This window comes from Equus przewalskii, chromosome 11 (assembly GCF_037783145.1).
Source record: "Equus przewalskii isolate Varuska chromosome 11, EquPr2, whole genome shotgun sequence".
Lineage (NCBI taxonomy): Eukaryota > Metazoa > Chordata > Mammalia > Perissodactyla > Equidae > Equus > Equus przewalskii.
In genome coordinates, this window is record NC_091841.1 from 8992085 (window position 1) to 9004465 (window position 12381).

Genomic DNA, 12381 nt, shown 5'->3' on the forward strand with positions numbered 1-12381 from the left:
TTCTCGGAGGCCGTGTTGCAGGGCAAACACCCGTATGCATCCTAGAAGTAGGATGAGGCATGTTGGGCTCCTCTGGTCTGGCTGTCCTCATGCTCTATTTGTCAACAGTTGAGTCGGAGTGACATGAACCACCTTGAGGATGCCCTGCTGCAATATTCTGACCAGAGAGGGCAACCATTGTAAGTAATTTCCAGATCTGTGGTCTCCTGGTCCATAGGCACCTGTCCTCATCCGGGGAAGCACTCCTAGCGCCAGATTCTTCATTGGCCGCCTGTCTGTCTCTTTGGGTAATGACTTCTAGAAAATGCCTAGAGCAAAACATCGTCAGGAGGCAGCCTGGCGTAGTAGAAATAGCCCTGCCCTGTTACCCAAAAGGCCTGAGTTCTTGTCCAAACTCTCACACGTGCTGTCTGTGTCACCTGGGGAGTTGACAGCCTCGGTCGGCAGCCCCGTAAAATAAGGTTGGACACTTTGCCCTTTGGAAAAGACTGAAGTCTAACCCTGAACGAGAAGGGGCCCTGGGCCTTGGAACCACGAGCTCCCTCTGGGTCTGTCCACAGCCTGCGGGAAGAAGTGGCCCGCTTCTTGACCTACTATTGCAAGTCACCTGCCCGCCTTGATCCGGAAAACGTGAGTCAGTTTCCCAGCCTTGCTGCCCCCCTGGGCAAGGGCTGGATGGCTGGGGACTCTGCATTTTCTAGAAGGTACAGGGGGAATCAGCAGAGACCCTCATGGCCAGGGCAGAGTGAGGGCCACTGGCTCCCAGCTGAGGCGGTTCCTGGGGCCTGCCCCTCCCAGGGGGAGGGAGATGAGGGTCACCCCTTCTTACCTGGGGACCGGTTTGTTTATTTCTGCATGACTTCTTCAGGTGGTTGTTCTAAGTGGCTGCTGCTCTGTCTTCTCCGCGCTGGCCACGGTTCTGTGTGATCCAGGTGGTAAGTCAATGCGCGCTGCTTTCCCTCAGGGGAATAGCAGCACGAGGGCACTAGGCCTTCGGGAAGAAGAGCATCTTGACTCAAGGCCCTTCCTCGCAAGCGCTGGGACCTCTACCCTGATTAGAACTTCTTCCTACTATTTCTGTAGGAGCAAGGGATTTGGGTCCTCATTTAATATGGAAGGAACAAGTGACGGTCCTCAAGGAGGTATGCCTCAGGAATGGTGACAATAGGAGCCAACTTATTATTAGCTGTGCTTTTGGTCTCAACTCCAGTACAGAAAGTCCTGGTCAATTGGCTTAGACTATATAGATTTTCTCTTTCCTCCTCCTCCTCAAAAAAAGAAAGGCTAATTAGTTCTAGATCAAATAAGGGGGAGAGATCTGTCCTCAACCTCCCTCTTAACAATGCCCAAACGAGAGTCTCAGGTCTTCATGAGCTCTGGCTGTGTGGGAGGAAGTTACCAGGATGGCCAGTTTCATTCAAAGGAGGGGCTCCTTGGTTAGCTCATCGATGAGGCCAAATGGATGGGAAGGGCAGAAGCTAGATCACCCAGTCCAGGGAACCCAAGCCACACAGAGAGACCAGAGGCGCCCTGTGCATGGACCTTAGCCTCCAGGGCTTGGCCTGGAGCAGACAAGACTCGCTGAACGACCAGTGCTCCAGCTGCTAACAAGCCTGGCTTGATTTGCACCCTGGATCCCGAGCCATTCACAACATTATCTTTTCCTTTCCTCCCTCTCTGGTGTACTCCCAAAGAGGAAACTTGAGTGTTTTCCCCAAATAACGTTTCTAAGAATGGATAACTTCCAGAGAGCCTGAGCCGGAAAGCAAGTTTAAGGTTTAAGTCAAAGCAAGATTAAGAGCCCCTACTTAATCTCCAAGTAGGAGGGACTGTCAACCTAAGCTTCGCCATCTGTGGTGTTGCTGCTGGTCTGGAGAGCCTGGCAGCTTCTAGCTGAGAGACCCTGGACGGACAGCTTTGTCTCCCTGTGCTTCCAGAGGCCTTGCTGACCCCCACCCCCTTCTTTGGTGGCCTCGTCATGGGTTCGTACCTGTATTCGAAAGTTGAGCTGATGCCTGTCCACCTGGACAGTGAGGTCAGAATGGGGCCCTTTCCCCTGCTCAGCCCACCTAGGCAATGGAATGTTCTAGGGGCATCTGGAAGGTGTAGGGGGCTTTGCTTTCTTCCCGTGTAAGTGATGGTAGGGGAAGGATGGAGAAATCAGGTCGAAGAGGGCACGTGGGCCTGGCGCTCTGGGTATGGAGGTGAAGGCTTGCTCGGGGGTTATGGGAACGGGGAGTCAGGGCTTAGAAGCTTTCGGATGGGCAGCTCTCAGGCAGTGTTGGTCTTCCAGATCACTGATGGGAGCGCCCGTCCATTCCAGCTCACTGTGGACAAGTTGGAGCAGGCCCTGCTTGAGGCCACGCTTAAGGTAAGGAGGGTACCATGTGTCCTGATGGGCGCTGCTGCCCCTGACAGGAGCTGAGTACTGAGACTCTGGTACAACCTGCTCCCCAAGATGGTGTGGGATCCTTCAGAAGAGGCAGTGAGCGAGCCCAGGGGCCTGTCCCCTAGGAGCCCTGAGCCCTGTCTATGGCGCCCCCACCTCCTCCCCCTCTATGGGCAGTGTGGTGGTTGATGCTTCGAGAGCCTACCTAGGCCTTATCGGGTGACCTATGTTGGGCGTCCTGACCTGATCCTTGGCTGGACTTGATGTAGATGGGAAGGACTTGTGTTTACTCGGTTATGTTTGGGTTTTTTAGGGGAAAAAGGTCAGAGGCCTTTTGCTAATCAATCCTCAGAATCCCCTGGGAGATGTCTACTCTAGAGACTCACTGGAGGAATACCTGGAATTTGCCAAGAGGTATGAGTCCACCGCTTGAGACTACACAAAGTCCCTAAAAACGGTTCCCGTCACTCCTGGTCAAGAAGTCATTTACCCCTTACCCAGAAATAATTCACCCTAAATATTCTTGCTGCAGAGTATACTTTGAAAGTTGTGTACAATGAAGTGAAATTGAAATGAAGGAAAATGCACCCACATGCTTGCCACTTCAACCCAACCCTTTGCCATTTCCTACCTAGCCCTTGCCCAGCTACAGACGCCTACATAACAATCATGATATGGTTTTGTTGCTTTTCCACTTCTCCCAGCATCCATTTCTCAAACTGCTTGGCCTGAGGTGTCGAGGGAGACAGACTCTCAGGCCTTGTGGGTTGCAGACGTGTCCCCAGAGAGTTTTCATGTCACATTCCTAAGAACACGTTATCATCAGTTATCTCTGGAGTCTTGAAATAGCCCGAATCGTTAGGGTAGATAATCTTCCACTTTCTAGAAGAAACACATTTATTCAAACTTCATAACTAATCCAGACCAATGAACGGCAGAGCACGGAGACGAGAGGAAGAACGCTGGAATTCGACAGGATGAGAGTCACATCCTACTTGCTAATTCAGGGGATTAATTTTATGTCTCAGACTTAGTTTCCTCATCTGTGAAATGGAGGTAACACTCCTGCTCCAGAGGGCTGCTGGGAGAATAAATGGGATGATGTGATAAGCACTTCAATTCAGACCTTGGGTGAGAGCTCCTGAGCATAATAGACCAAAACTCCGTTGGACCCCCAAGCCCCTTCTCATTGGTCTCTGCTTGATGGTTGAGGGTTAGGTAGGATGTTCTCATGTGGATCTTTGGGGTCCTGTTCCTTCCTAGTACCCCCACACCAGGTCGAAAGGTCCCTTCTGGTGTGCTGCCCCTTTTGCCTTATCATGGCCCTTGGAAGGGTTGGATGGGCTGCTGAGGTAGCAGGCGTCTCTGATCTGTATCTAGAGAAGAGCCTAAAGAAAGTGAGTTAAGATCAGAGAGAACCGGATATTGTCCTCGCTCTTCCGTCCAACCTGCAGGTACAACCTACATGTGATCATAGATGAGCTGTACATGCTGTCTGTGTTTGATGACTCCGTCACCTTCCACAGTGTTCTGAGCATGGAAAGGTGAGTTGGTCTCAGCTGGAGTTGGGAATGAGAACCACGAGGTTTCTGCTTTTGCAGGGTGAGCTCATGTGCCATAAACCTAATTGGCTACATGCTAGGACCTCAGCTAAGTGCCACTGGGAGTGTGAAAACGAGCAAAGCATCATCTTTCCTCCCAAGTGTCTTCTCTAAGAGCCATTTGTACACAAGATGACTTGAGGGCAGCGTACAACGTGCACTGTCAAAGTCAAGACAAAGCCCTTCCAAAGGTTGGGATGGGAACGTCTTGATAAGCAGTGCACAGGGAAAGGACAGAAATAGGGTGGAACTTTCTTAAGGGTATTTGGCCCTAGGATAGGATCCCAGCAGCCAAACAGAGCAAGCGCATGCTTGGCAGAAGGGACTGCCTCACCAAAGGCAGGGGAGTAATGAGTAGGTGAGCTCATTTTAGAAACCATGGGTGGCCCACTGCGTGAAGAGCCAGCTGCTAAGAAGGTGGCTTTGGACCAGCTATAAGAAGGCCCTGAGCCAGGCTGAGGGTCCGGGACTTCATTTAGTGGGCACTTTGGAGCTGTCCCCTCTAGTCCCCTGAGGATACCTTTTGTTGACTTCCTGGCTTAACTGGGACAACTGTTTCTTGAACTTTGGGCCCCACAGGCCCTTTGTCTGGGAAGGACATCAAGTCCACATTCCTCTTTTCCCCTCATAGACCCCAAGTCTTCACCCTTCAAATGTTTCTCTGTAATCTTGATTGTTCTGTCTGCTCCCCAGTTTGCCTGACCCCAACAGAACCCACATGATCTGGGGCACCAGTAAGGTGAGCCCCAGCTGCCTGTCCTTGGGTAGGGAGGGGAGGGGAGCCAGGAGCAGAAGGCAGACACCAGCTATTCTCTTCCTCTAGGATTTTGGCATCTCTGGCTTCCGCTTTGGTGCTCTGTACACCCACAACAAGGAGGTGGCCTCCGCTGTGAGCTCTTTTGGCTTCCTCAATGGCATCTCTGGGATCACCCAGTACAAGCTGTGTCGGCTGCTCCAGGACAGAGGTACTGAGCCCCATCCCTGGGGCTGGCCTCTTGACCAGATCTCTTGGCCAGTGGGAATTCCTGGGTCTTCTTAGGCCTCTGACATGCCTTCGACACACTGAGGCCCTGTTCACTGTCTCAGGCTTAATGGTGGCAAGACAGAAAGTTTGCTGGAGAGCAGGATGCAACTCAGATGGTGCAGGAGGGTGTGGCTAGAAGAGAAGGTGCTGGTCTAAAACGTAGGATGGGCTTTCATTTCTGGCTGTCTGGCAGCTCACGGGGTTCTGCCTAGAACAGGGATGGCCAGCTGTATCCTAAGACTTGAAGGTGGGCACTTCAGAAATCAATCTTTATGTGAAGGTCAGTTTTCCCTTCCCAACGCCCTGATTGCTTCAGCCAAAGATTACAAAGAAATGCCTCAATTCCTCGAATATGACTTAACATCATCTTCCAAGGTGGCCGAAGGAGAGCTGCCATTTGGGCAAGGTGTGTGGCTACGTCCGCGGCCCCTGGATCCCCACTCCTCTGTGGGTCTCCAGTGAATGCTGGCTTCCGAGGGCACTTCTCCCGTTAATGCCATTGCCCAAACTTAGATAAGGCCCCTTTTCTTTAGCTCCCTGTAACAGAGCAGCTGCCAGGCTAGAGGATTTAAATTAAAAACTGGGAGAGAATGAAAGAAACTAATATAAGAGAATCTAGTCTAGAAAACAATTTGCTTTCAGCTTTGGATGGGGAAAGGGGTGGATATGAGAAATCTGACTGGCTGCTTCCCTACATGGTGCCAGGCCCGTGGCTTTTGGCAGAAACCAGATTTCCAGCTCCTTGAACACTAGTTCTCAACCTCGGGTGCACATGGGCATGACCTGGGGAGTTTCAATACTGATGTGTGGGCTCCATCCCCAGAGATTCTGATTTAGATGATCTGGGGGTATAATCTGGACATCAGGACTTTTAAAAGGTTCCCAGGTGGTGCTAATGTGCCGCCAATGCCGAGAGCAATTGGACTAAGGTCGTCCCCATGCGTGTCTAGGTTCCTCAAAGTCCACTACGTGAGGCTCTGGGGCAGGAGGTAAGGGGAGCTGTGCGTACCTGCTACTTGCTCAGTTGACAACAGCAGCATCAACCGTGTTCAGGGGATATCCCAGCTCCTTGCCTCACGGGTGTAAACTCAGAATATTCCTACTAGACTAGTGAGAAGCTCAGTCTTCCCCAGAGTCATAGGTAAGAGGTGGGTGTGCTGGGTGTGGATGCCCTGAGCTCAACTATAATACAGGGTCAATCTTGGATAGAAACAGCTGGCCAGAAGCCCAGGTGGAGGGAGCTTGGCAAGGAACCCTCTGGCAGATCTCTGCTGTGAATCTGTGACAGCTCTCTCCCCCCACCCTCCAGAATGGATTGACAAAGTGTACCTGCCCACTAATCACTCTCGGCTGAAGGCAGCTCACAGGTACATCACCAACAAGTTGAAGGCGTTGAAGATCCCCTTTCTCAATCGTGGTTCGGGCCTCTATGTCTGGATGAACTTGAAAGAGGTGAGCTCTGGGAGTGAAGACACGTGTTCTTGGGCAAGACCTGCTGGATGGGTCTTGGGCTTAGCTCCGCCCCTCTGCCCTCCCTAGTACCTGCAACCATGTACCTTTGAGGAAGAGCTGCTCCTCCATCACCGTTTCTTGGGCAACAAGCTGATACTGTCCCCTGGCAAGACCTACATGTGTAAGGAGCCTGGCTGGTTCCGCCTCATCTTTTCGGATAAACCCCTCCCGTTAAAACTTGGTGAGTGATGCTGACGTCCCAAGCCTGGCATCCTTCAAAGATGCCCCATCAGCTCCTCTATAACCCAACCCAATGCTTCAGTTGTCCCCTCTTTGGCCTTTAGCCTCCTATAGCTCCAGCCATTCTCTGCCATCTCTTTCCACTTTCCTGTCTTTAAGTTCCTTTGTAAACAGGAACTGATAGGTGCTTGAGGTATATTCCACCTTTTGAGTGTCTGTTCTGTGCCTATTGAGCATGGCACTGGGGACTATAGGCTAATAGGGAGTGGTGCTCTGCCCTTGTGGGGCCTGCAGTCTAGTAGATGAGACAGACAGACGGATGACCGTGGAAGGCCCTGTATGTTATACAACAGAGTTCAGATTCCCATCTGAAGGTTATAGAAACATGACCTTCCTTTCAACAACTATCACATCTCACCATGTGCTGGACACCATTCTACCTGCTGGGAACATAGCAGTGAATGAGAAAACGTTTATGTTACAGAAATATCTTTTGGGCTAACACGGAGAATAGACTGAGCAAAGGGTCCCTAGAGGCAGATAGAAAACTTGAGGCCAAGGCCATAAGACATTCTATGGGATTGGATAAGAGTCATGAAGGTGTCTGGCAGGCAGCTGCTGTGACAATGAAGCTCAGAAAGAGCCCTGGGGGATGCGACAGGTCGACTTGGAAATCTGTCCTGACGAAGGGAGGGTTGAAGGCCAGCATCTCTGAACGAGTTAGGCTCTGGGGGTCCACCATGACTGGGTATTTCTGGGGCTCAGCTGCAAACCCACTAAATGGTTCTCTGTCCCCATTTGAACCTTGTAGCCATGCATCGGTTCTATGAGGTGCTCGCGGAGCAGAAGCGGGATCTGAGAGTGAAGCAACTGGAGGATCCACAGAAGGAGTAATCCGTCTGCCTCCCAACCAGCGGCTCCGCCAGTCACGTGCTCAGGGAGTCCCACATGCTCAGTCCCTGGTCCAGAAGGCTGGCGTATTGGCTTGATGCTGTGACTGAACAGTGGCTTCCTCCAGGAATGGGCTCGTGAGACCCAGTCATCAACGTCCTTAAGCTGAGCATCTGTCATTTTTGGAAGCTTTGCATCTTTTTAGTCTTTGGTAGCCATTGTGTCTTTGCAAAATGTTTTTATGGGTGTGGAGGTCGGAAAGCCTAGAAAGGCATAAAGGGAGCTCTCTGGCTCCCTATTTAGATGGGCTTATTTTTTGTATTCCATATCTAATGAATTCCATATTCTTTTAAATTCTAGATCTGTTTTATTTTTTGCTCACATTCTTCGATTTTTTTCTTCCTTTTAAATTCTATGGCAGGTTATATGTGCAGAATACTGTCTGGGGCAGGTCAGAAAGGCAGGCAAAAAGTGATCCCTAATGAATGGAGCACTTGCCAGGTGTTGGAGGCAGCGTCCTGTAGGATCCTTACATGTCACACCCACCTTACACAGGAGTGGCTAAGTGGCAGGGTGGGGGGTACAATTCCAAATGTTCCTGCTTCCAAATACAAGTTCTTTCCCTTCTTGCCTCTCCAAAAGGCTTTTCAAAGGAAAGCCGAGCTTAAGGAAGCTGATTCTTTTATAACGAGCAGTAGGTCTGCCTGAAATTTGGTCTGGAGGGAGATGTTATCTTTATTTTACTGAGTAGTAAACAAACCTACCCTTTGCTCTGGAGGGAGACACTCACTTATCATCTATGTATCTCCTTGAAGATAGCCTGGAACGGAGCAGTCAGTGTCCCTGCTTGCCAGAAAGGCAGAAACGCGAGGCCCCGGGAAGATGCATCTCCTGCCAGCATCTTGTGTCCCTGCTAAACTCACTTTATTAGCCCTAGTCGTTTGGGGGGGATTTTTTTGAATTTTCAATGTATGCAATCATGTTGCTTGTGAATAAAGATGATTTTCCTTCTTCCTTTTGAATATTTACAGCCCATTTATTTTTTTGTTTTAATTGCGTTGCCTAGAACCTCCAGGACAATGTTGAATGAACGTGGTGAGAGGGGACGTTCTTGCCTTGTTCTCCATCCTAGCAGGATTGAGTTCAGTGTCTCACTTAAATATAATGTTTCTGTAAGTATTTGTCACGCTGCCTTGACCAGATAGAAGAATTTCCTTCAATTCTTAGTTTTCTGAGAGTTTTACTAGGAATGGGGGTTCAGCTTTTGTCAGATGTTTTGATCTGTACCTCTAGAGATGATATAATTCTCTTTTAATTATTAATGTGGTAAATTACGTTGATTTAAAAAATTAAACCAATGTCATATGCCTGTGATAAGCCCCATAAAGTCATCGATGCATCATCCTTTTATATAGTGTTGAATTTGGGGAATTTTACATCTATTTTCATGAGGGACATTGTGCTATGATATTCTTTTTTGTAATGCATTGTTTTGGTCTCAGGGTAGTACTGACCTCGTAAATGTTTGGGGAAGTTTTCCTCAATTTTCTGAAAGTTTGTGTCAAATTGCTTTTTTAAAAAAATCTTTAAATGTTTGGTAAAATTCACCTGTAAGGCCATCTGTACCTGGAGTTTTCTTTGCGGGGAGGTTTTTACTCATGAATTCAGTTTCCGCAACAGATATAGGGCTAGTCACATTTTCTAATTCTTGTGTCAGTTTTGGCAATTTGTGTCTTTTGAGAAAATCCATTTTATCTAAGTTTATTATTGACATAAAATTGTTCATAATATTCTCTTCTTATCTCTTTAATATCTGTAGGATGCACAGTGTTATCTCCTCTTTCTTTCCTAATATTGAAATGTTTTTTAATCAGTTAATCTAAATGTTTATTAATTGTATTAATCTTTTCGAAGAGCCAAATTTGGTTTTATTGATTTTTTTCTCTACTGTTTCTTTTCTGTTTCACTTCCATTCTTATCTTTACATCCTTTTATTTACTTTGGGATTAATTTGCTCTTTTTCTAGCTTCTTAATGTGGAAGCTTGGGTGAATGGTTTTAAGCTGCATTTTTCCCCCAAAATATAAGCATTTAAAGCTATTGATTTCTCTCCAAGCATTGCTTTAGCCATATATAATTTTGACATGTTGGTTTGTACAATCATTAGATTTTCTAATTTCCCTGTAATTTCTTTTTATCAATGATTTATTTAGCATGTGTTAGTTTCTAAATATTTGGGGATTGTTCAGGTATCTTTGTTAATGATATCTACTTTAGTTTTCTAATGACTAGAGAGTATAAACTATGATTTCAGTCCTTTGAAATTTACTGAGATTTGCTGACGGCCAAGTATTTGGTCTATCCTGGTCAATGTTTCAGGTGCACTTGAAAAGATGTGGATTTTGAACTTATTGGGTGTGGTGGTCTATAAATATCAATTAGGTTTAATTGTTTCATAATGTTTATATCTCCCCATCCTTACTGTCCCTTGATCCATTCTCTTACTTAGAAAGGGGTGCTAAAGTTTCCAACTATAATTCTTGATTTGTCTATTTCTCCCTTTTGTTCTGTCAGTTTCTGCTTCATGTATTTTGAAGCTTTGTTATTAGGGGTCTAACTGTTTAAAATTGTCATCCTGATTAGTTGATGATTTTATCATTATGAAATGTTTTGAATTTTTGGTAATTCTTTTTGTTTTGAAGTCTATGTCAGATATTATTACGAAAGGTTTAGCTTATGATTCTTTTTTTGTGTTAAAATACACATGCAATTTACCATCTTAACCATTGTTAAGACTATAGTTCAGTGGTATTAAACACATCCACATTGCTGGGCTTCCATCACCACCACCTATCCCCATGGCTCTTTTCATCTTCTAAAACTGAAAATCTATGCCTATTAAACAATAACTCTCCATTCCCTCCTTCCCTGCTTCCCCCAGCCCCTGGCAACCACCATTCTACTTTCTGTCTTTAGATTTTGACCTCTCTAAGTATCTCTTATGTGGACTCGTACAGTATTTGTCTTTTTGTGACTGGCTTATTTCACTTAGCATAATGTCCTCAAGAGTCATCCATGTTGTAGCATGTCAGAATTTCCTCCCTTTTAAAGACTAATATTTCTTTGCATGTATATACAGCATTTTGCTTATGCATTCATCCGCCGCTGGACACTTGGGTTGCTTCCATGTTTTAGCTGTTGTGAATAATGCTGCTGTGAACACAGGTATACAAGTATTTCTTCAGGACCCTGCTTTCAGTTCTTTCGAGAATATATCCAGAAGTGGAATTGCTGGGTCACGTGGTAATTCTAGTTTTAATTTTTTGAGGAATCTCCATATTGTTTCCCACAGAGGCTGTTAGCATTTTACACTCCCACCAACGGTGCACAAGGGCTCCGATTTCTCCACATCCTTGCCAACACTTGCTTTTTTGGTTTTTGAATAATAACCATCCTCTTATCATTTGCGTGATACACTTTTTCCCATCTTACTTTTAACCGTTTGTCTTTTTATTTAACATATGTCTTGCAAACACCATACATACTTGAATCTTGCTGTTGTATCCAGTCTGATGATCTTTTAATCGGTCCTAGTCACTCCGTTTAACGTCATTATAGATGCGGTTGGATTTAAGTCAACTGCCTCGCTATTTTTTTTCTATTTGTGCCATATACTCTTTATTCATTTTTCTCCTTCCTGTTTGCCTTCTTTCAGATTAATCAAGCATTATTTACTATCACATTTTATTGCCTTTTTTGGCTTCTGAGTTATATCTCTAGATTTTGCAAAAACTTGTTTGCTTTGGGAATTACAATATATTTATCCAGCGCCCTCAGTGAGAAGTCCACACTCCGTTTCACGATTTACAAAGGCTCATGACTGCCCCCTGCCGGTATCTGCAGCCTCCCTTCCGGACCCAGCAAGCTCCGGCGCTGCTGGATGTGTCGCAGTTCATTCATGTTCCACGCTGACTCTAACCCCGAACCCTTCCTTCTGCTTCCAACACCCCGCCTGCCAGCTAATTAACCAGGACTCGACCCCCGGAACTCAACCATCGCTTCCTAAGTGTTTAGGGTGAATGTATGTGTATGTAGGGGCTTTCTGCGTGAGCCAGTGCATAATAAGTGGGCGTAGGGTTAAACCCCGGGCTGCATGCTTCTTCCACAGCACCCCCCAATCCCTTTGGGAACAGTCACCACATCCATATGTCCGCCTTCCCAAGCAATTAAGCAAGTCAGCTGTTTGTTTTGCTCATCCCTGTATCCCAGCCCTTTGCAGAGATCTGGCTCAAAACAGGCATTCGATAAGCCTAGTTATCTGAATTATATAGAATGATGGGACTTAAACGGGAGAACTGGCTTATTTCACAGAACATAAGGCGAGGGCCAAAATGTCCCGAGAGCTGCTCAAGGTGACAATGTTAGTGGCAAGGCCAAAGTGAAGATAACAAGTGGAGTGGTCAGAAGCCAGCCAAACCTCCCCAGCCATACTTGTATCCTGGGATCCTGCTTATTTCCTCTGGGGGGGGGGGGGGGGGCGGGGAGGAAAATTTTCCTACTCAAGGCACCTCGGAGAGCATTAGGAACTAACTCACGGGGGAACTAACTCATTGCCCAAGCCCCGGAATGTGTAGGGTCCGCGGCAGAGTTCAGCAAACGATGCCTAGAAGGAAAGAGGGAGAAATTAACAACCCCCCGTGAAAAACTCTCCTAGAAGAAGGATGTTTTAAGAGTGCCCTCGCCTTAATCCGAAAAGGCTTTCCCGTGGGCGACACCAGGCATACA

At 47.1% G+C, this 12381-nt stretch overlaps 1 protein-coding gene across 2 annotated transcripts in view; it reads left to right on the plus strand.

Annotated features, from left to right (window-relative positions):
- Positions 1 to 8611, plus strand: part of ACCSL (1-aminocyclopropane-1-carboxylate synthase homolog (inactive) like) — a 74777-nt gene extending 66166 nt beyond the window's left edge. For both annotated transcript variants that reach the window (XM_070564873.1, XM_070564872.1), the window contains exons 4-15: positions 109 to 179; positions 561 to 630; positions 869 to 935; positions 1938 to 2035; positions 2294 to 2371; positions 2703 to 2803; positions 3844 to 3933; positions 4684 to 4729; positions 4814 to 4955; positions 6324 to 6466; positions 6554 to 6707; positions 7518 to 8611. In XM_070564873.1, coding sequence (XP_070420974.1) covers positions 109 to 179; positions 561 to 630; positions 869 to 935; positions 1938 to 2035; positions 2294 to 2371; positions 2703 to 2803; positions 3844 to 3933; positions 4684 to 4729; positions 4814 to 4955; positions 6324 to 6466; positions 6554 to 6707; positions 7518 to 7600 — 1143 coding nt within the window. In that variant the 3' untranslated portion in view covers positions 7601 to 8611. The remainder of the gene's footprint in view (positions 1 to 108; positions 180 to 560; positions 631 to 868; positions 936 to 1937; positions 2036 to 2293; positions 2372 to 2702; positions 2804 to 3843; positions 3934 to 4683; positions 4730 to 4813; positions 4956 to 6323; positions 6467 to 6553; positions 6708 to 7517) is intronic.
- The last annotated feature ends 3770 nt before the right edge of the window (positions 8612 to 12381 follow it).